Source organism: Etheostoma spectabile, chromosome 14 (genome assembly GCF_008692095.1).
Source record: "Etheostoma spectabile isolate EspeVRDwgs_2016 chromosome 14, UIUC_Espe_1.0, whole genome shotgun sequence".
Taxonomy (NCBI): domain Eukaryota; kingdom Metazoa; phylum Chordata; class Actinopteri; order Perciformes; family Percidae; genus Etheostoma; species Etheostoma spectabile.
In genome coordinates this window covers 10,848,027-10,870,880 of record NC_045746.1, presented here as the reverse complement: position 1 = coordinate 10,870,880, position 22,854 = coordinate 10,848,027, and the positions used below count along the sequence as shown (strand labels likewise).

Sequence of the window (22,854 nt, the reverse complement as noted above, 5' to 3'; positions counted from 1 at the left end):
TTTAAAAAAAAAAAAGTGCTGAGATTGAAAAAAAAAGATATTGTTAATAAATACTAATAAGTGTACTGTGAACAAGCGGTCAACATGTCTTTACTTAAAACAACAAGCTTGAACCAATTTAAACAAGAACAGACATGAGGAAGAGATTTTTCTTATGTCTGTACTTTTATATAAAATGTGCATCATGTGGATAATTAGCCATAACCCAATGCCTACTGAAGAGATGATATAATTCTTGTTATTTTAGAAGCTTCTTATAAACTGCAGCAATAATTATTAAATTAGCTGGTTTATTTAAATTAGGGGGCTAATGCACCTTTAGTAAATTTGCAAAAAAATGCATTTTTTTCCTAATTAAACATTGCTTGATGTAGAGAAATGATTAGCTCATTTGGATTTTTACAGAGTTAACAAAGGCTACACACTTTCAGTAGCATGTCAACTTGACTTCTACAGTAGCTCCAGGTTCATCTACATATTCATTCTTGGTAAACTACTGCCATCTAGTGTCTGGATTCTGTCCCAAAGTGATAAAATATTGCTTGAAGTTACAGTAAGTGGCAAATCCAACTACTCCCCATTATGTTGGTTATGGTTTCATTTACACACATTCTATTAAAAATAAATTAATAAAATGACTAGGTAATCATGACTAATTTGAGCCATAATTATTTTATCATTATCTTTATCATTATCTTATATATTATTGTGTGATTATTAGGGTGGGATTTTAGTGTAGCAATATTGTACACCAGATTCTGTGCAATAAATGACTTTAAATAAATTGATTTCCAGTTTTATAAAGCCATTTGTTTTAAACCCGTTATTATCTTAGTCTTCACAGTATATATTACGTATGTTGTGGTTCTTTTTTTTATTAACATAAAACAGAAATTATTTGATTTTTACCAATTTAATTCAAAGACTACAGCTTCTTTTAGAAAGCATACGCTTTTATTTTGAAGGACAAACACTCAAGCCGGAAGTGTTTACATTCTTTTAGCTTTAAGAAGTTAGCATAAAACACCTCAACTTCATAGCTAATTCTGGCTGCCTATGCTTCATTTATGTCTGTCATTAATAAAAATAAACTGCAACGACGTCAGCTGGACAAGCACATAACGTAAAAAACATTCTTAGTTAACGACTTCATGGACCTTTATTTCCTCCGCTAGCTAGTTAGCTAACTCCGCTAAGCTGTCATGGCTGCTAACCCTCCAGGACAAGGCTTTCAGAACAAGACCCGTGTGGCCATCCTGGCGGAGCTGGACAAGGAGAAAAGGCGGCTGATGCAGAGCCAGTCCACGAACAGCCCCGGAGCCAACATCCCATTTTCACCCAGAGCCAGCCTGAAGGAGGCGAGGGACAGCGCGGAGCAGCAGCACATCGCCGCCCAGCAAAAGGCCGCCCTGCAACACGCTCACGTCCACTCTTCCGGTTTCTTCATCACTCAGGACTCCTCGTTTGGGAACCTCATCCTCCCGGTGCTCCCCCGACTGGAGCCCGGTGTTTGACTCTCAACCTCCGAACAAATGACCTGTTTCTCTTCACATACGATACGATGATACATGTAGCTCTGGAGAGCTATAACATATTAATAACACGCCTTGGCAATAGTAAGGACTTTCTATGGAAGGTAATGATGAGGATATAAATATGATATAAAGAAGGGAAAGCCAAGTGTTGGAAAGGCACATTTTCATTAACGTAAAGCATATTCGAGCCCAGGTGTATTGATTGGTTTCTTGGTCAAGGGGGAATAAAATATTGTAATAGGGATGGATGTGATAGTTTATACAGGCCTATACATAAAGCACAACACTTAGTATAACACTTATTTGCCCAAGGGAATAATTGTACTACATTGGCTCCTTAGAAAATGGAGATAATAACACACAAATTGCACAATAACAACGTTTTTTCAAACATCCACTATGTTAGAAAAAACTGTCTCAACTCATTTATTGTACATTTTTTTTATAATTGAATTTTTTTTACATGTGAATATCATCACTGTCAATATGAATATATGCATGCTGTATATACTGCCAAATCCAACTATCTCATCTATATAAAACAACCTGTTAACATTAGTATTAATATTTGTTCCAGTACCCTTTGCACCTTTATATCTGTATTAATAGCAATCAACGTTAATGTTGACATGGTTCAGCAATGTTGTCCTTGTTTTTTGCTGTTATGGCTAATTATGTGCAAGTTCACTGAGAGTAACAAAACCGGAGACTAATTCCTTGTTTGTGTACACACTTGGCCAATAAAGCTGACTCTGATTTTGTCCGCTCTGCAGTCGGCGCTCGATTGCTTTCCCCTGGAGTTTAATGTGGGTCGATACCAAGTTGACTGTAGCGCTGACGCAACACTGACAGGTCCTCCCAACCGGCTCACCCAACCGGCTCTACTTACTAACGTCTCATTGTAAGAAGACCGGTTTTGAGGTGGGTTAGCAGCTTCTACAGTTTAGCTTTATATTAGCCTGTTAGCTTGTTATATTAATAAATATGTAGGTCCTAAATTGGTTGTAGTTTTATGCCGAAACATGACCGTAGCTAGGTAACGTTAGCTGCACATGGTTTTGTTGCTAGCTAGCCAGATAGCCTCTAGCCTAGCTGGCTCGTTCATTCATAATAAGCGTGACGCTAAAGGCGAGCTGGCCAGTAGGCTAGCTAGCTATAGCATAATATCTTAAAATTGACTGAACGGCCTATTCTAACATATAACAAAGTGATAATTAAATGGTAATAACACAGCTAACGTTAGCCAGTAGCTCCCCGTTTCGTGCTGTCAAACGTTACCGACGTTATAATTCTAGTTTCAGTTTCAGTGGCTAACGCTAACTTCACATTACTCTTGATAGAAATGCTTAATACGTTTTGCTAATTGTTATGGTCTTCTGGTAAATTCGGCAAAGAGAAATTATGTAACGTTAAACAGCAGTTTCTTTCACAAAATGACAACATGTAAGGATTCTCGCTGCATGGTGAAAGGACATTTTTGCCAAAGCCAAATCTTAAAAAAACGTTAGCACCGTTAGCTTGTCTGTGGCTAAGGGCATCTTTAAACTGAAAGTGATTTAATAGAGTTTGAGCTTCTATGTAGAGAAGGGCATTGCTTTCCCAAAAGCAAAGAGAAATTTGACACCCATCTTCTAATATTAATAATTCTGAGAAAGGTTAAGAAAATACAGTTATCAATGGTCCTTAACGATACACATAGGATAATATGATGTGTGTATTTAATCTGGTGAGCAGAGTTGATTGAGTAACGTGAGAACTGGTATGAACTGGTTTGTTGTATTTTGGTGCAAAGGCTGTGCCTGTAGTGTTTGTCCCCCGTTTTGTCTCCTGAGACCAAGTTTTTCCACAGTGTATTCAGGGGACAGACAGCTAACAGACAAAGGAGAGTTGCCTATGGTTTGAGACAAAAATTAAATTATGCTGAAACCATACAGGAACTCGTACTACAGCTTTAAGTAAAATCAATATTTCCCAGCGTTTCACACCAGGAAGGACCAAAACAAAAGCAAAATCCCAAATTGTTGTCGACATAACTTAACTTTTCTCATAATTACAAGATCCTCACCTCTGGCCATTATGAGATAGTAACTCATACTTACCAGATAGGGTTTTATTTTTGTCTGAATGCAATGCACTGCTGTACCTATGATCCAGAATAAGAAAATGAAACAAAGCTCGTGCTACTGATTCTAAAATCGCTTAAACTCCTGTCTTTCTGTCAGAAGGCTCTGGTCATGGCAGATCAGTTAAGTCCGGATGAGAAGTTCCACCTCATCACTAGGAACCTCCAGGTGGGACATACATACTGTACATACATACAATGTATACCTACAGTGACCGACGTCCACCAGTAGCTTGGTCTCATTATTCTTGTGTATTGCAGGAGGTCCTTGGTGAGGAGAAGCTGAAGCAGGTTCTCCAGGAGAGAGAGCTGAAGGTGTACTGGGGCACAGCGACCACTGGCAAACCCCACGTCGCTTACTTTGTCCCTATGTCCAAGATAGCAGACTTCCTTAAGGCTGGATGTGAGGTGGGTAGAGCTCACGGAGCATCTTGTTAACAATTTAATCTGCACTCTCTGCAAAATCACTGCTCATGTTATTGCTTCTTCTTTTTTTTCCCCTCAGGTTACTATTCTGTTTGCTGACTTGCACGCCTTCCTAGATAACATGAAGGCCCCCTGGGAGCTGCTGGAGCTCAGGGTGAAGTACTACGAACAGGTCATCAAGGCCATGTTGGAGAGCATTAGTGTGCCCCTGGACAAACTCAAGTTTGTCAAAGGAACAGACTTCCAGCTCAGCAGGTCAGTTGTGCCGACCGTACAGGACACTGTGTGGATTTGCATTTTTTTTAAATGTATTTTCTCAGAAATAGACTTTGTAGCTTCAGCCTGAAACTAATGTCGAAGGTCTGTATTTCATGTGTTTTGTCAGAGAGTACACTCTGGACGTGTACCGTCTGTCCTCCATGGTGACAGAGCATGATGCTAAGAAGGCTGGAGCTGAGGTCGTCAAACAGGTGGAGCATCCGCTGCTCAGTGGTCTGCTCTACCCTGGACTGCAGGTAATGACCCGCCTCTAGATGGAGTCCTAGCTGCTGGACTCCAGGAGTGGTATAGTATTATTTTGGGTCTCTTCGTAACTCTAGTTACACTGTAATTACAGCACATTGTCCACATGTGGTGAGATACATCCAAACGAGCTTTTGGGTGGGATCCTGCGTGCCCCCTCACATCTTGAACTCTAGACCTTGTTGTTTGTTTTTTGCTGTTATAGGGGTTGGGAGTCGTACACAGGATTTCTCAGTCTGTTGATCCAGGACCAACAGACTGGAAAAATAGCTTTTCCCCCCCGAGGCAGTCAAAAGCACACGCCCTCCTTTTTAACTGTCATATTGAGAGCTGCTCCAAAATAACAATAACAATCTCTTCTCTTCTCTTCTGTTCTGTTCTCTGCCCTCAGGCTCTGGACGAGGAGTACCTCAAGGTGGACGCCCAGTTTGGAGGAGTTGACCAGAGGAAGATTTTCACTCTGGCAGAGAAGGTGCCACCTCCCTCCGTCTTTGCACGTTCATTTCAATCCTTCACAAACTCGCCGCCCTACATTCCTGACGTCTTCCTGCTTCTCTTTCATTAATCAACACACACCCGCAGCTCCTGTGGATGATTATGCTGCGTTCCAGGCCACCCATAGCCTGTGATTTCACAACCTACTGCCTGTGAAAGTTCCCTGGAACGGCAGTTATACCGTAACTTACTACCCGGGAACTTGTACCTGTACTTGATTAACAGAGAGAAAGAGACATAAATAGGCAACATAAAGTAATTCCGCACATATATGGAAGGAAACTCTTTATTAGGAATAACCCCTTGAGATGTGACGTTTCGTTTTTGAGGGGGTCCTTAAGCCCCTTAACATTGTAATCAAAACAATACACATACGATTGTGTACTCCTACAGGTGAAGCCCAAAATAAGTTTAAGACTAGAAATCGTTAGCGCTAGCTAACATCAGCGTTCGGTAGCTGCTTCCTAGAAGGGTTTGTCATGATTTGAGGTTGTAAGTTACGGGCTAAAAACTGTGTCTGGAACGCAGCATTAGTTGAGTAGCTGTGTGTTTGTTGATAGCACATGAATCATTTTGGACTTTAAAAAATGAGTTCTAATTTAAACTTAAATTGCGTTAATTTGCAGGTGTCGACCTAACTGATAATGAAGACTGTTTATAGATATGATTAACTATAAATGTGACAGCAGGGTGAACCCATGAAACAGTTTTTAGTGTAAGATCTCTATACAATATGAAGAGTAACGGTAGCTTCTCATCTGTCTCCAGTACTTGCCTTCCCTCGGCTACGCCAAGCGCTCCCATCTAATGAACCCGATGGTGCCAGGACTGACGGGGGCCAAGATGAGCTCCTCAGAGGAAGTACGTCACAGCAGGACTCAATAGGTCAAGATTTAAACAAACATTTCCTTCTAATGCTTGTGGTCATACCGTCACCTTTTTCGGCTTGCAGGAGTCAAAGATTGACCTGCTGGACTCTGCCGGAGACGTGAAGAAGAAGCTGAAGAAGGCTTTCTGTGAGCCAGGCAACATCCAGAACAATGGAGTCCTCTCCTTTGTCAAATATGTCGTCTTCCCTCTACGCGGAGGTAGAAAACTCCCCGTTGAATCGCTCTCTGTTGTCTCAGCGTCAGACTTTTCCTCCACTCATATAAAGAGCATAACGTGAGCTGATGATTGGGATTATTGTGTTTCAGAGTTCTGCGTCAAAAGAGACCCCAAGTGGGGTGGAGACAAAGTCTACACTGCATTTGAAGAGTTGGAGAAGGACTTTGCTGAGGAGGTAATGTATAGACACACTGGTTTATTTGAAGAATAAAAGCCCTCCTTAAAGTATATTCCTGCTAAAATGCTTAATTTTCTACTTGTAATCATATCTAACCTTTGGCAATCTTTTAGCTGGTCCATCCAGGAGACCTGAAGGCCTCCGTGGAAGTAGCCCTAAACCAGCTGCTGGAGCCAATCAGAAAGAAGTTTGAGTCGCCTGAGCTCCGCAAACTTTCCAACTCTGCCTACCCCGACCCCTCAAAGACGAGTCAGTATTTTACCCATCATCCTCCTCACTGTCTTTTCTCTCTCACACCCTGTTAATCCAAATATAGCGGTGTGACTAGTTCAACAAAGATTGGGGTGTGTGTGTGTGTGTGTGTGTGTGTTTGTGTGTGTGTGTGTGTGTGTGTGTGTGTGTGTGTGTGTGTGTGTAGAAGGGGATGTTAAGAGTGTCAAGGCTGGAGGAGGAGATGATGACGAGCTGGACCCCTCCCGAGTGGACATCAGGGTGGGCAAGATCATCAGTGTGGAGAAGGTGGGGTGTGAGGGTGATGCCTTTCTTCAGATGATCCGTCTGTATGGCCCATTGTCTCTGAGTTCACTTGGGTGTCTTTATTTTCCAGCATCCAGATGCGGATTCGCTGTACCTGGAGAAGATTGATGTGGGGGAGCCGGAGCCCAGAACGGTAGTCAGTGGTCTGGTGGCTTACGTTTCACAGGAGGACTTACAGGACAGACTGGTGTTGGTGCTGTGCAATCTGAAACCCCAGAAGATGCGAGGGATTGAGTCTCAAGCCATGCTGCTGTGTGCCTCTGTGTGAGTGGTATTTCTGCTTTGTGCACACGGTAAATTCCTCTGCTTCATTTTTTATTTCATTACTCTGCTCACTCTGATTGGTCGATTTGTAGTGAAGGAGAACCCAGGAGAGTGGAGCCTCTGGACCCTCCAGAGGGGTCGTCGCCCGGAGAACGGGTCTTTGTCGAGGGATATGAGACGGGCAAACCAGACGACAAACTCAACCCAAAGAAGAAGGTTTGGGAGAAAGTACAGGTAGGTTTCAGTTATATATATTTCTACAATTTAATAATGGTATATTGGAATAAAATGCATCATCTGCAGAGGATTGACTGTGTGTCCATCTCCCCAGGTCGACCTGAAGATATCTGATGAGTGTGTGGCTCAGTGGAAAGACAAGCAGCTGATGACTAAACTAGGACAGATCACATGTAAGACACTCAAAGGAGGTAACATCAGTTAGATACATTACATCCACCGCTGGAGCTGCTCCTGCCAGCCACATTAAATCAAGAATACTTCATCAACAAATCGCCGTGGCAACAACGGTCCAACCTCATCTGGATGTTTTCTTGGCGAATGATGGGCCATACTGGCTGGGACAAATTCTTTCACCTTGCTTTGACTTTATTAGAAAATGTAATTTCTAAAAGTGAACAACCAAATTCTGTAACTAATCAACCTAGGATTCATTGCTCTCTCTCTTTTGTACCTGGTGTTTCATGGTGTATCTAACACAGTACATACACAAATACAACAGTTCCTGCAGAAAAGACCTACTGCTACTCAGACAATGAAGTATTACTTTACTGAACGTTGCTGTACTGGCTGCCGGTGCCTGGAAGTAGCTGATAAGAGATTGCAGGTGTTTTAAAAGGGGACTTTTAATGTTTCAGTCATTTTCTGGGCCTTAATGCTAAAGCACAGGGAAGTGGGGCCAATCTGCTAAACCTAATTAAACATGTTTTTTGGGGTTTGAGACGCAAGGTTATCTGGGAAAAAAAAAAAGCCATATATGCCATGTACTATAAGACATAGGACGGTTGCAATGGGGGTAGTGTAGAGAAATCAATATCTGGACATTACTGTCATATCATGAAATGATGAATCATCTCTAACACGAAATAAACGCTGGCTGAATTCTGTGGTCTGCAGAAATTAAATGCATCTGTGTTTGATGAGAGGTACCGTACGTTTAGGTGTCTGTCCGTACCGCATCTTTAAAGAGAAAGAAAGCAGGGAAGTACATTTTAATACACTTAAATTTTATTTTTTAGAAGTAACTGTACATAAAATCTTTATAATCATCAAGACGTTGATTTGCGACCCATTACAAAGAGTCAGTTCACTCACAATGATTTTGCTGGGGGAAAGCATTTTTTGTGCAAATAGTAATGAGTTGGATTTTCCACCAAAAAGGCATGGGCCAAAGGATACAGAACATTTAATAAAAAACATTGACCTCTTGCTATGTCTACTCCAGTGTATCAGTCATCCAGGGCCAACCGTTACATCCATTGCCCTAAGAGTGGTTTGCCAGATGAAATAGTTTCTTAAATATTTCATATTTAGAAGGAAAAGGTGACAGACAGTGCTACAAGTGGAAACAACCACATAAATAAATAGGATTGCTTATATTACCATTGTCGTCAAAGATTTCCCAGATCTGATGGCCTTTACTAAAAATTCTATCTAATCGACATTTTAGCAGTTCCTATAATCGGATGCTTTTCTGCGATAAATCTTAACGGTTTATCATGTGTAGCTTCACAAAAGTGCTTCTGTCTAATTGACAAAATGTCTTCCTCTCATTCTTGGTGAGTATGCAGCATCCCTTTTTCTCAAATACAATTCCAGATATAGCTATCCTCACAGTGAAAAGCAGGACTAGAACTGAGTGTGACAATTAGTTTTTACGCCGATCTTTAAGCCAAGAAGGTGATAAAATGCTAAAGTGTCCTGCCGTGGAGGCCATCGTCAGCTTTTTCCTGACAACCGCTTCATTATGCATTATGTAACAACAGGCAAAGAAGACTTAAAGACCGTACAGGAATGCTTTGTCAAGACAAATCTTTTTCTCTGAGTTGCAGTGGCCACTAATAGCTACCTCTGGGAGGCGATCTCACACAAGCCAAATATTTACAGTCAAGCCAATGTACCCCATTTCATCCTGAGGCGCCTTAGTAAGAGAAAAACTATAGCTTAGAAAAATACTCCAGAATAAAGCTATCATAAGAAATGGGGAGCTACACATTTTTTGCATTAATATGTAAGAAGGCCATTACAGGCTAAGGCTTTTGGAGAAGACTTAACACACACACCACTCTGATAGTTGACTTGTACGTCTCAGTAATGTCAGTCCTTGCTGTGAGTTGTACTTTTACTTGCTCGTAGTCTTTGCTTGTTCCTCGGGCATGAGCCTGGTTCACTGTTTTTTTAAAACAGTGTTTCAATTGTGTCCGCTGTCACTCTTGTAGCTGAAGGGGGAAGACAAGAAAAGGAGAGACATGATGGCATCAGCATAACACAGTTACAGGAACACATGTGATGAGTGTTAATTCAGTCACTGAGACGTGATCATGAGCTTCAGGTTAAGGCTGATTGAAGCACACGCTCGCACATTTGACTGGAAAAAGCCAAGGGCAAAGCCTGCAGCATTTGTATTGTGTTAGTGTAAAAGGGGGGGCTTGTGTTTGCAGTTCTAGAGAGCAGAACATATGCTGTTTAAGGCAATGTGAAACTGCTTAGCTGTTCAAGATCATGGTAATGCTAGAATTTGCATTCTGTGTCTTCATGACATGAGTGTGGCCGGTTTGCTATTGATTTGTTAGCAATGAATCAGCAGAGTTTACACACTCAGCAGCAGTACACTGATGAAGGCAGTTTTTCATGACAAATGACAGAAAATCATGGTTACAAAGAATGTTGCTGCTCTTACTTGTTGTCTCAGAAGGTATTATTCCACTCATATGATGCACTCCTGCTATTACTCTGTTTCCTTCAACACTGAAGTCCATCTTTGCTAAACAAGCAGGGAGATGCTGTGAAGCACTGATGCTCCCATGGGCTGGTTTCTTTGCGACTGGAGGAGGAACTTTGTCCAACTTCCCCCCACCATTGGAGAAAACGGGGGCCTGCATGAGCTCAGCCGCCAAGCTTTGCTTCAGACTTGCCTGAGCTTCAGTGGAGGAGGCGGCTGGAGTCTCTATGACAACCGTTTTTGTGCTCCTCGAGAAGATGAAGCTGGCGGTAGAGGCTGGGGACATGTGCATGTCAAATCCCTCAGGGGATTTCAGGGACAGAGCCCCGTGTTCACCGACAGAGCTGTAAGTGGACGATCTCACACCCAGACGGGATGGAAGACCATCTCTTGAAGACATGGCTGCCGTTTTCATACGTATGGCTTCCTGTAAGCGCATGGATGGAGTGTTTATTAGCCCAGAAGATGTCTTTAGTGTCTGAGGGGAAGATTTAAGTGACAGGGACTTTCGGAGGGGCTTCTGTGGAGTGGTTTGAGGTCCCGGGATTGAAACTGGGCAATTCTCCTGATCTGAAGCGCCCTGGTTTGTTGACTTGTCCTCCGATGGAGCTTTCACCTGATCTTCAGTCATGTTGACTGATCTGAGACGAACCATCTGAAGCAGGGAGGGGGTGACTAGAGGTATGTTGGCATCCTCTTTGGGAATGGCTGCACTTTTGTGGCGGGAAAGGAGCTCCTTGCTTCTGGCCTCTCGGTTTTGTATACTGGGCTGCCTTCTGAAATGAACACCAGGAAATAAATTCTCTGCTGGAAAAGGGGGTGCCACTGGGACAGAAATCTGAGGTTGGGCACTGACGAGAAGCTCGGAGGGAGGCTGATCTTCCATTTTCAGAGAGTCTCGCTTCCGGAAACTGCTGGAAGGGTCTAAATCAGAGACTGATGCTGGGTTCTCTGGTCCTGCAATGGGTGGCAAAGAGGATGAAATCACTGGGGGAGGTGGGACACTGTCTGAAACAGCTAAACATTGTTGCACAGGTCTGCAAGAAATCCCATCAGCGGTGTTAGCTTTTGAAACTTGCAAAGCAACCCCTGGTTTGGTGTCAGTAACCGCTTGTGGAACAGCAGGGCACACATCTGGAATTTGACCATGTACAGATGTCCCAGCTTCACTCGAATCCTCAAATGTCTCTCCGACTTCCTCTATGGGTCTCCTTGGGACATCCAGCTTTGCGAGACAACTGTCCTTCCCATTTGCCACACTGTCTGTCACAAAGGGTGGAGGAGGTAGAGGAAAGTCCACCTCGTCTCCTCCAAACAACAAGTCTTCTTCCATAGGAGGTGGAGGAGGTGGCCAGCAAGACTCTACGACATGAGTCTCTTCCTGTAGCCTCTGTAATTCATCTGGTTGCGCAGACACCGATGAAGTAGGTGTCTTTCTTGGCAGAGGAGGTGTAGGGTGATATGCCGGGGGAGGGGTTGGTGGTGGCGAGGCCTTACTAATTTTGGGGACCTCTACAGAAAGCGTCTGCATGGATGTGACCTCACTTTTGTCCATCTCGTGATCACTCTTGTGAACTAAAATTATAACCCCGTGCTGTGAGAAGGCTGTATAGTTCTCAACAGGTAAATTAACTTCTGTCGTGGCACTGCTACTCAATTTTATTTGTCTGTCCACTGAGTGTTCTGTTGACACCAGTTCCTCTCTGTGCAGTACTGCCATGGGTTTCTTCATGACAGGAGGAGGATCTTTCTTTGGACTCTCAGGGTCCTTCCCTGGAGGGCTACTACTCTGCTCTTGTTTCTGAACGTCTGCACTTGCTTCCATGCTCTCTCGTTCGGTACTTGGAAATTCCCTTTTCTCCGTCTCCTTGTGAACACCTTTAGTGCCTGTTTCTAACAAAGTCTCAGGCTTTGCTTTCCTTTCTGACAGTTCTAAGACAGATTTGTCTATAGCTGATTGTTTTTCAACTACAACGTGCATCTCCTTAATGGCTTCTGTCTGGGTTCCTGCTTGCTTCACTGTGCTGTCTTGTATCTGTGCTGGTTTCTGGGTTACTGTGCCGACATTAGGGCAAGGTCCACATAGGAGCTGAAAGGTGTGTCTGTTGTGAACCCATGTCTCAGGAGGAGGAGGACATGGAGCTTTGACTTTGGGAGGTGGCGGGATGTTTAACAGCTCTCTGACTTCAACCCTCAAAGTCAAAGAATTGTTATCGGGAGTGCGTTCTTTAGCAGTAACAGTGGGTGGAGATCCCTGCGGAGGCAGACTGGGGCTACATGTGGAGACATCGGGATTGATAGACTCAGATGCGCCAGATGATAGAGAGGTAAGTGAGGAGGAAGGGGAAGCTGCTGAGGATGAGGCTCGAGACACCGATCTCTCTGGTTTGATGGGTTTCTTCTTCTGTTTGTCAGGAGAAGTCGGGGAGATCCCTTTTGGAGAGAGTGTCGGAGTGCCACTCTGACTGGAGTAACCACTGGAAGGGGACATGGTCCGTTCAAATTTCCCCCCTTCCGAGGGAGTTCTCTGTGGGGAGGAGCTGCTGGATTCTGCCTCTGTTGCTCCGCCTGCCTCACTACATGATGCCTGTGTGGTGCTCAAAGAACTGGAGGTAGCATTTACACAGCTGGACCCCGTGGAGTCTGATACGAAGGTGGGGATCATACTGGTATCTGCAGTAACTGATTTGATCTCACCCGTTGCTACAATATTTTCTTTGGCATTTGCCACTTGTCCAGACACGGAGTCATCGATATCCACCAGAACCCTGGAGTTGCTCTTGATCTTATTATTATGCAGAGAGTTGGTTCTCCGTGGAGGTGCTGGGGGTTGCTTGGTCTTCGTAACCGACAGACTGCGAGTGGAATTTAGTCTAGTCTTTGCTTCGTCCCCAGCAGCCACTGACCCTGAAACATCAGACTCATATTCTTCACCTGTAACTACATTTTCCCTTTTTATGTTGTAGCTGCCAATCATGCTAACTAAGCTACAGAGACTAGCAAGGTCTTGGTCCCCACTAGACTGCTCTGTTTGGCTGTCCCACCCATTCGGACCCACTCTCTGTGTAGTGCCACTACGTGTGCTACTCTTAGAGGATACCGGGGAGGAGTTTGAATTAATGGCCTTTGGAGACTGTGACGCGCTCCAGTTCATCCCCAATGCCGATGTGGGCATCAGTGTGGAGTCCTCGTGGGAATTGTCAGTCTGGGAACCATCTCCACCTGATCTTCTGGACAAAAACGGGCTGATTGATAAGTCCCCGGATGCAAGGCTGCTTTTGCTTACAGTGCGAACACTACCGCCATGGTTTACACTGCTGCCACGCGTCTGACTGCTGCTGCGGTCGATCTCTATGACTTCAATCGAGGCTGGCAAGACAGCGTTAGGGATGATTGTGGACAAGTAGGTGGCCTGGGGAGACATGGACATCACTGGACCCTACATAAAAACACAGAAATATAAATTTCATAGCTAAGTTTTCACAAATGCTCAACACAGAATAAGGTCAAATACTAACTAACTGATGGAATCCTTACCTGGGGTTCCTGGAGGAAGCTAAACACTGTTGAAGGACACAAGGATGAGGACGTGATCATGCCAGGTAGTGCAAGGGACTTGGGTCTCAGGGTTGAGGTGGGACAGGCATAGGAGGCAATGCCCTGGTGGTTGAAAGGCTGCTCGTCTTGGTACATTTCCTGGAGGTGGTTCCTCAGCAGCTGTTCATCTTTGGAGGCCTGCTCAGAAGTGGAGGAAGGACATTTTTTAAGTGAGAAAAAACAACCTGTAATGTGTATTAAAACTATTACGGAAAAAAGTATACTTTCTGGAGATCCTTTTACCTCCAGGTCTGAAAGGTGCACCCTTGCTCCTTCCTTATTCGCTACTGGAGACCCTCCATCAACCGTAGGAATGATTACAACACCTGATTGGCTGTTGGTGACATTTCCGTCGTGATTAGAGGAAGCTGCTGGAAGCTGCTGGAAGGTAGAGTTTCTGTGCAATGCTGGGAAGAGAAATCCCTGTCAGTAACAAGTTTAACCCCAAGGATGCATGATGTCTACATGACGGTGTGGACGTACCAAGCTCTTTTTGGACCTGGTTGGGGATGCCCATGATGGTGGTCCTCCTGCTCCTCTTCCTGCCCTTATCTAGTCTTTTCACTGGATTCAGAGGCTTGAATGTAGAACCTGAGAGACACAATTCAATTACTGTAACTGAATTTAAGATTTATTCTGCAATGGAAAATTTGTGCTCAGGACAGGAGAAGAACTTGGTGAAATAATGCATGCATTGCACTATAATGCATCAAAACTCAGTGAAGTATGTTGGGGACCTGGCTTTTCTAGAGGATTTTTCAAAGGAAATACGGACCAGAAGAGCCTTAGAACTTTTGAGTAATCGGGAAAAAAGTTCCAGCTGTGTGACCGTGTGTGTGTGTGTGTGTGTGTGTGTGTGTGCGTGTCAAGTTGCTTTCCCTTTGATTTTACGCCATAACTACAGAGGCACCAAGTTAGGAATGAGATGTGCATGCTAAATAAGTAAGTCTCCATAAAGCAGTACACCCAGGAACAAAGCTGAAACTGCTTTCACAGCACAAGAACTATGATTAGCTCCCATTTCCCTAAGATATAAGATATGGATGCTTCTTTTCAAAATCTCTTTTTACACGCACGCACGCACGCACGCACGCACGCACGCACGCACGCACGCACGCACGCACGCACGCACGCACGCACGCACGCACACACACACACACACACACACACACACACACACACACACACACACACACACACACACACACACACACACACACACACACACATACATATAAATATAAATAACTGTGGTTTACCTTGGCGGGTGAGCACAGGCCTAGTCGACACAGCAGAAGATACTATGGTATCAGTACTCCCAGCGGTGGATCTCGACTCCGGAGAGCCACCTCTGTCCTTGGAGCTGACATCCTGCTCCGGACGCAGAGTGTCTGTGGACTGCGGGGGGTACACAGACACACACATATGCAGCAGTCTTTAGTTAGGTGGCCTTCTTTGTGTGTAGGAAGTGAAGGAAAAAATGACACACAGAGCTTTTGGAGGCACTTACAGCAATGCTCTCATCGTCAGGAAAGTTCACTCCATTGGTGTGTTCTGTATGAACCAAATAGACAAGGATCAAACCCCAAAGATGAACACTCAAAATCCATCCATAATCATGTACAGTATCTATCATCAGTGATGTAATTGTAGATAAAAGGTGGGTAAACATAAAGCTCCCGCTGGTAATGTTAATATGACCAGATCCAGAAAATTGCCATTGACGAACAGTACATAAATACTCCTATGTATTTAATCAGTCTGATAGTACTTACTATACTATACTATGCTACAATGTGTTATTAAATATTGTGGATAAGCTTCATTTAGATGGGTTCACATTCTTTGAGTATAAAACATGAATATATGCCAGTAAGTGTCTACAGTAACTAATATGTTGTTTATTTATAGTGTTGTGTCTGACCTTCCTGCTGTAGTATCTTGAGCCCCTTCTTGGCCTCAGTGTGCAGGTCCTCCAGGTACTGTGGCCTGCTGCCCTCGATGAAAACATTCTCCTGGTAGTGCTGGGACGTCCTGTAGTGGACGGTCAACCTCTTCTGGTCTTCATTCCCTTTCGGGCCAGCTGTTGGCATGGTGGAAGAAGAAAGGGTTGGGGAACGCAAAGAAGAAGACTACTGTAAAATTTGGATCTTGGATTGAACAGCAGCTTATTACACTTCTTCATATTTACCGTATCTGCCATTTTGCTGATTGTTTACTATCTTTTTACTAAAAACACCACACTTTATTGTGAAACACACCAGGTTTCTACAAGCCTTTTAAACCTTTGTCTTTCAGCAGGTACTGCCTTGTCCTCTTTGTCAAACATCAACCAAATGCAAGCAGACTCAACAGGTGTCCACTTGCCAAAACATCTATCAGCTTTACAATGAATCCTTTACACCTCCACCTGTCGCGGGTGTGTGCTTATCTGTGCACGTTTGACGCGGCACACCAATCTCCTCAGCTGAGCGGTTTAGTTGGAAGACATCCCAGACCAGGCTGTCAACAGTAAACTATTGCCTGGCTAATCTCCTTCAGTATCTCTCTTCCTTACCACCGCATGGAAGATTAGATAATCTGCATTGACCATATGTAAAGATGCCACTGGACCCCCTGTTGGGGGACCTCCTGCACTGGAACTGGAGCAGGCTCTCCTTTCAGAATGACTTTACTCAATGTCAAAGGACAGCCAACAAAAGTGGAGACAACAGAACATGAAAGATTTAAAAATAAAATGAAGTACTAGTCATACAGCAGTAAATTTAGGAAAAGCTGTAGTTCAGTTATACTAAACTTCAGTGTTGATGATGAATAATTTTATTTCGGTTAACATACATGAAAGAAACAATTATTTCACACAATTTGCAGCTATTTGTAGCTAACCAAAAAATTAATAGGCTGAAGCCAAGACTTATTTTATGCCTGTGCTATAGTGTTCAAGAGATGGTAAGCTTTATATTTATTTGCCTTGAGTATGTGCACACAAACAGTAGTATTTGGGGATTTAGGAGGTGGAAGCCATCTTGTCTTAAATACTGTTGCATGATCAAATTTGATGTGACAACCAGAGACAGTATGAGAGGAGAGAGAGGGAGGAATGACAGGGCGGTATCGAACACAGGCCTGCTGTTTTGAGGAGTAACCCTCTATATTTGGGCGCCTGCTCTACCAGGTGAGCTACCTATGCACCCATTAGAACTTGTTTTGTTTATGATTTTTAGCTGTATGTTTTCTTTTGGCTGTGTGGGCTATGTCAGTTATTAGCTAATCAGAAGTCAACGCGAGGTGTCCGCTTTCCCTACTTTGTCACTCTCAACACTGGGGCTTTCAGTTTCACCTGGTCAGGTAACACTGTGAGTGTGGATGTACGTACTGTACATGTTTGTGTGTGTGTACGGTAACGGACACTCCTGCCCCGACCCCCTCCACAATCACACAGGTGAGGCACACAATGCCCACCACTGTGTGTGGCTGTGGGAAATCTCGGGTCATTGTGAACCTGGGACTGTCTGATGAAACAGAGACAACGTTCATTACAAAACTGCCATCCCAGAGTGCATATTACCAGCATTTAAGGTGTTGTGCTCTAACTACTACTTGTAATTTTTGGAAAAGCAGCCATTCGTGAGACTCCGCCAGACCCCTGCGGGAGGTTTAAGGCTTTTTGGTCGATTAAGACGACCGCCAGAAAAGTCAGTTAAGCCCTTTATCGCATTAGAGAGAACCCCTAAATTGCCTTCAACACTAATTATTGCATGACAGTTTGTCTGTGTTTGTGAGACAGACACAATTAGCAGCATGCAAAATCAGCAATTATGGGGTGGCCTCTAGCTCACCCAGTAAGCGCATGCGCCCGATGTAGGCCGAGTCCTTTGGCAGCGGCACGGGTTTGAATCCAACCGAAGGCCCTTTGCTGCATGTCATCCCCTCTTTTTCTCACCCCTTTCCTGTCTGTCCACTCTCAACAATTATAGAAGCAAGTCTTTACACTAACTAACTTACTAATCCATCACCTCATAACCTCAACCATGCTGCACACACATTTTAGGGCATATAATGTATTGGAAAAAAGTTCAGCTTAACTCTAAAAACCCCAATCAAAGCACAGTTAAAGAGTATTACTGTCCAAACCAGCGTTCATCTCTGTCAGCAGCCTAAAGTCACAGCTACAGCCTGTCAGCACTCACCCTTCTTCTTGAAGACAGACAGCAGAGAGTGGAGGCTCTTCCTCAAGAAGACCACCATGCCTACACCAGCGCCATAGCAGATACAAAATCAAAATACTGTGGTAAAGGCAAATTAGTCCGAGTCCTTTTTTTTAATGTAAAACGTGAGTTTGTTTTACAAAGAAGATCCCGATGGTCTGAACTCTAAGGATAGAAAAATGATAGAGGAAGAAAAAAATTCTCTGACAGCCGATTGTCTGAGTGACTGTAGGTGACCTGTCAGAGTGAGAAGCTCTCTTCTCTCCTCCTCCTGCAGAGTGTCTGACTGACTCGGGATGGACGAGTACACAATAAGATCTGCTTCCAGCCAAGCAGCCTGCCCCAGCTGCCTTATCCCTCAGTCGGATACCCTCCTCCCTTCCCCCCCTCTGCTCTCTCTCGCTATATATTTTGCTCTGTCGCTCACACTGGCTCCCTCCATTGCATTTCTCTCTCTATTGTCAAATAAAGACACCCCCCCCCCCCCCCCCCCCCCCCCCCACCACCAACACCATCACACACACACACACACACACACACCCACAAGCAAAACAGCTGTTAAAGTCTGGCTTTTAGGAGGCATCCACCCACACTCAATATAGAAGAAGCACACGTGTGATTGTGTGTATACACACATCACGCATGTGAATGCCAAGATTCTGGAAAGATTCAAAAATTTAAGAAGAAAAGTGACAATTGGAGAACAATTTGAACAATCTTGTGACGCTTCAGATGTATCTTAAGACCCCCTGAGGGAGTCCGACCCACAGGTTGGGAACCACCTTTTTGAGGGTTTACATTGAGTTTGTACTGTTTGGTTTGTAATTAAAAAAAAAAAAAAAAACAGTATGTAATAGTGTGAAATACTACCTCGATAATTAGTAATATTTTGACATACTGTAATGACTAATACAACTTAAAAGCCAAAGAAAAGATTCTTAATCAAAATGCGTGGATGTAAACTTTCCTCATAAGTAAATCATAGAACTAGAAAACTTTTTTTTGCAGTAAAATAAAACAGAATTGTAATAATTTAGACAAAAAATATCAAAGTTGTTACTTTAAATGAACTGCATTCTGCTGCTTCTGCCATGGAAATGTGTTTTTTTAGGCAATTGTACAGCACTGGAGGCCTTCCTCATGTTTATTGTTTTCCATTTCAATTGTGGGTATAAGAAAAGCTAAAACTACACCATTGATATACTTTAAGGTTAAATCCTGTAGTTCTATTTGTCATTGTCTTCTCCCTAATGAAAGCCTTCAGCACCATGCCGCTGTCTGACGCTCTGTCTCATTATCTAAGGGCTACAGAGGCTACATTTGACAGTAGAGGTTGTGTCCTCACAGTGAAAAAGCTAAACAACTATTTCAACGTGCTGTAATGCCTAACCCTCTCCACTGCATCACTTTCTCTCCCTCTGTCTCTGCCAATCTCTCTTCCTTCACATCTTTCTTCTCTCTGCCTTTTCTCTTCCTGTCTGCCCCTTTGCCTCATAGCCACAGAGGTCTAGTTTGAGTTATAAATAGCTGACACAGCCTCGGTTCATCATCGCAGCTCTCATTGCACGCGTGTGTTGCCACACGCCTACTAATGTTTCCTGATAAACTGCAGAGGGTATGAAATATAACACAGCTATGAAAAAAAAACAACTAAAAGCTGATTCTGTGCCAAACACACAAATGCGCTCTGAATGGATGTTTCTTTCCGATAAAATGACACGCCAGGGGGCTACAGCTGGCCCATACACTCGGACCAGCTGGAGGGTAGTAGCACAATAACTTTCATCCATACACCCGCCATCGCTCCTCACACTGCACACACACAGTACTCCTGGCACTGGAGGTCGGGTGAGGATGCTAAGCTTCTCCAGTGAAGAAAGCTCCACCCCTGTGTTCAGGGTCAGACGGCCCAGCCTGGGGTCCTGCTGGCTGGGGTTCAGCCTCGGGTTGAGTGGTGGCTGGAATAAGCTGAGGCATTCAGGGGAGCAGATTTAGACATTGGAGTCATGCCAGAGGATTAACTCCGCCAGTGGCTTAACCTGTCCATCTCTTTACCTTACACTCCCTCGCCCATGCCATTTATTCTCCCTCAAACAGCCCTTCTAACCTCAGTCTTTTGCTTAGAAACGTTGCTGTCATTTTACATTTTTACTCCAGCATTACGTATCCTCTGGATGATGTCACTCAGGCGACTAAATGAAACCAATTAGCTCCTAATCCATATTTATTTGTGCAAGACAGATTACCAATATGGGACATGTGGGAGCCTGTATGTTCGTAAGAAAACAACCGCTTTGTTTCGCAGTGATCTAAAACCATGCCTTTTCTTATAAATCCCCTCCACACCCAGTCCCCTCAATCAGACCTTTATTAAGTTTCAATATTAGCGGTCTCTGGCCCAGCCTGTTGAATATTGATATGAGGGGTCTTGGTTAACAACAGGGGGGTACCCCCTGTTGTTAACCAAGACCCCTCATATCAATATTCATTAGAGGGCCTAAAGAGACACCATCTGGTCTTGGGAGAGAGGGCAAAGGGGAGAGAGGGGCTTCAGATGCCGCACACAACACACCATTCCACTGCATAAGCAAAAAAAACACCTCATGCTAATGTGGATTTCCCAAACTTCACATCTTAATTAGAGAGTGATTGGATGAAAACAACAACTATTCGATACACTTACAATAAGACAATATAATTTTAAATCAAGTGCTGTGGCTTTTCAAAGGCTACTCAGACGCTGCTACACTAACACTAAAGGAAATATTATAAATCAACTGAGCTAGACTGTTGGACTTGTTAGCAGGTCAAGCTGCATGTTGGAGGACAATCAGCCGACAATACAGGCTTGTTAACATGTCAAAGGCCAAAAGACATGCACCTCATTAGTAAGAGTAACATTCAAAATAATGTTAATGATTTGACATATCATTCTCTTTTTTTTCTGATTTATATTTCCTGTTGTGAATTCCAGCCAGTAGCATAAAAAAGTGAAGAGTGGTGCAAGAGAAAACTCAGAAACATGAATATAAAAATATAAAGTGTGAATCCAGAAGCTCCTTAAAACAAAGTGACCTCCACATAACCACAGCGGGCAGATATTTGGGATATATACTGCTTGCAAATATAAAGAAAATCACTTGACGTAAAATCAAAATAACCGGACAAGACTGACCTATTTAAGAAAAGGCAAATATCAGTTTTATCAGAGCGGACACAAACCTCTCTGAGGCGACACATGGATACGCCGCTCTACATCAACACTGCCATTTCTTATACACACATATAACTTCTTGCTCCACTAGAGAGTGCTGTATCAACTCGGACTCTGTCTGGGCTGCCAGCGATGAGACTGCAAAAAACAGCAGGTCATTCGATGAGAACATTCGTTGTAGATACACAGGGCCAGTTTATACTGATGACGGAAGAAAAAGCAGCTAAATGTAAAATATGGCTCCCAGTGGACTAACCAAGCCCAAACTCTAACACACGCACGCATGCACTTATTGGAAAATGTAATACTGTGACCACATGGTGAGTATTAGCTCATCTTATCCTTAGCTCATTCTCTCATTCGTTGCACAGGGGAGGAGTGATGTGTAAACAGAGAGAGAGAGAGAATAAAATAGGAATAGCCTTTTCAGCCTTTGTCACAACCTCAACATCAGTATCAGGTTAGCATTCAGGCCACTGGGTCATGAGAAGTACCAGGGTTTCCACTTCATGCCTGACTAAGCTTGAAAGCGGCCAATGTGCGTGTGTGTGTGTGTGTGTGTGTTAATGGATGTGTGGTTCAGCGCGTACATGCTGGGTTAAAAAAAACGTGTCTGGGGGGACATGGGGAGGCATGGAAAATGAGAATGAACAACAAAGGTAAAATATTGATCGGTCACATTCCAGTCTGTGTGGAGTGCTGATTAGGTGTAGTAGTCTATTTCTTTCTCTAGGATCAGTCCTTTAGGGGGGATGAATATATGTACTTATATATTATAACAGAGGATAAATGCAAATTATTGAACATGTGAAAAAAAAACGAAAGTCCAGATTTTTTGATTTTCTCGCCTAACTTTTTACCCCCTAAAACATGCTGCAGTTTCCACATGCTTTGGCCCTCTGGGATGACCCTGAGTTCATTGTGAAGTTAACACTCTCAGTTTGTTGTTTCTAGTGGCATTGTGACACTAGGCCTTACTGACACAGAGCTACAGGGGTAGCTGAAAAATTAATAAAAAGCACTACTGTAAGCATATAACATGGGCTATATACTAAAATAGTACCCTAGCCACATGTCTCAACTTAGAACTGAAAAAATCCAGAAAAAAATGACTTATAAAATGGATTTTATATGAATGTATTTCTACAGATATGTCTGTGCGTTTGTCTTTTTTCTTATTTCTAAAAAAGCCAAAAAAGTGCTAAATACAAAACTTCTGAAATACAAAAACACATCCACATCACTCACACATATACCTAAAAGAAGTACATACATAGATTTATAGGAATAAGTAATCATAATTTGATGAAATGGTGAAATGCCATAAGGAGGCCTTATTTTTGCTTTGACAGAGCTAGAGTCATCACAGGGATAGTTTTTTCTGGCCATGTTTGATATCAATCAACTTGTCTTCTTATTGGCTACACAGGAATGCCAGTTTTATGACCTCTTTCTCTAACTGGTGGGATATGCTGTCAGTTTTTCCCACATGGGCCCAATGGGGATTGTGATATTTCATTGGCTTAGTTTGGGAGTATCTTGAGAAATACTGAAGCTATTGGCTGGGAACAGATATCAGTGGAATCTGCACACGCCAGAGAGTCTAGTGAATTACGGAGTTACTCTGTAGCGTGCACAGGGGAAAAGATACACACGATCAAAACCGAGAAATGATGCACTATCTAGATTT

General features: G+C 43.4%; 3 protein-coding genes across 7 annotated transcripts in view; 2 read left to right on the top strand and 1 right to left on the bottom strand.

The window, feature by feature from the left end:
* The first annotated feature begins 969 nt into the window (after positions 1-969).
* LOC116702216 (SOSS complex subunit C-like) lies at positions 970-2,456 on the top strand. Of its 2 annotated transcripts, XR_004335098.1 has the most exons (2): positions 970-1,636; positions 2,309-2,456. XR_004335098.1 is itself a non-coding variant. In XM_032536395.1 (1 exon), exon 1 carries the CDS (start codon positions 1,203-1,205, stop codon positions 1,512-1,514), a length of 312 nt encoding a protein of 103 aa, XP_032392286.1. In that variant the 5' UTR covers positions 970-1,202; the 3' UTR covers positions 1,515-2,296. The 2 variants fall into 2 exon arrangements, 1 of the variants encoding a protein (XP_032392286.1); XM_032536395.1 differs by lacking the exon at positions 2,309-2,456 and having other exon boundaries at positions 970-2,296.
* yars1 (tyrosyl-tRNA synthetase 1) lies at positions 2,315-8,312 on the top strand. Of its 2 annotated transcripts, none has more exons than XM_032536393.1 (14): positions 2,315-2,456; positions 3,758-3,826; positions 3,919-4,065; positions 4,163-4,338; positions 4,469-4,598; positions 4,997-5,077; positions 5,869-5,961; positions 6,053-6,188; positions 6,297-6,382; positions 6,499-6,634; positions 6,804-6,904; positions 6,993-7,186; positions 7,279-7,420; positions 7,518-8,312. In XM_032536393.1, exons 2-14 carry the CDS (start codon positions 3,770-3,772, stop codon positions 7,626-7,628), a joined length of 1,590 nt encoding a protein of 529 aa, XP_032392284.1. In that variant the 5' UTR covers positions 2,315-2,456; positions 3,758-3,769; the 3' UTR covers positions 7,629-8,312. The 2 variants fall into 2 exon arrangements, with proteins under 2 accessions (XP_032392284.1, XP_032392285.1); XM_032536394.1 differs by having other exon boundaries at positions 2,330-2,456; positions 3,761-3,826.
* A 101-nt stretch (positions 8,313-8,413) lies between these two features.
* The window catches only part of nhsl3 (NHS like 3), a 43,109-nt gene continuing 28,668 nt past the window's right edge, over positions 8,414-22,854 (bottom strand). For 2 of the 3 annotated variants that reach the window (XM_032536389.1, XM_032536390.1), the window contains 8 exons: positions 15,667-15,825; positions 15,253-15,296; positions 15,002-15,140; positions 14,226-14,333; positions 13,986-14,149; positions 13,683-13,880; positions 10,104-13,584; positions 8,414-9,642 (listed from right to left, as the gene is read on the bottom strand). In XM_032536389.1, coding sequence (XP_032392280.1) covers positions 9,602-9,642; positions 10,104-13,584; positions 13,683-13,880; positions 13,986-14,149; positions 14,226-14,333; positions 15,002-15,140; positions 15,253-15,296; positions 15,667-15,825 — 4,334 coding nt within the window. In that variant the 3' untranslated portion in view covers positions 8,414-9,601. Of the gene's footprint in view, positions 9,643-10,103; positions 13,585-13,682; positions 13,881-13,985; positions 14,150-14,225; positions 14,334-15,001; positions 15,141-15,252; positions 15,297-15,666; positions 15,826-17,932; positions 18,195-22,854 lie in introns of those variants that run through there. The other variant, XM_032536391.1, reaches the window with a different exon arrangement.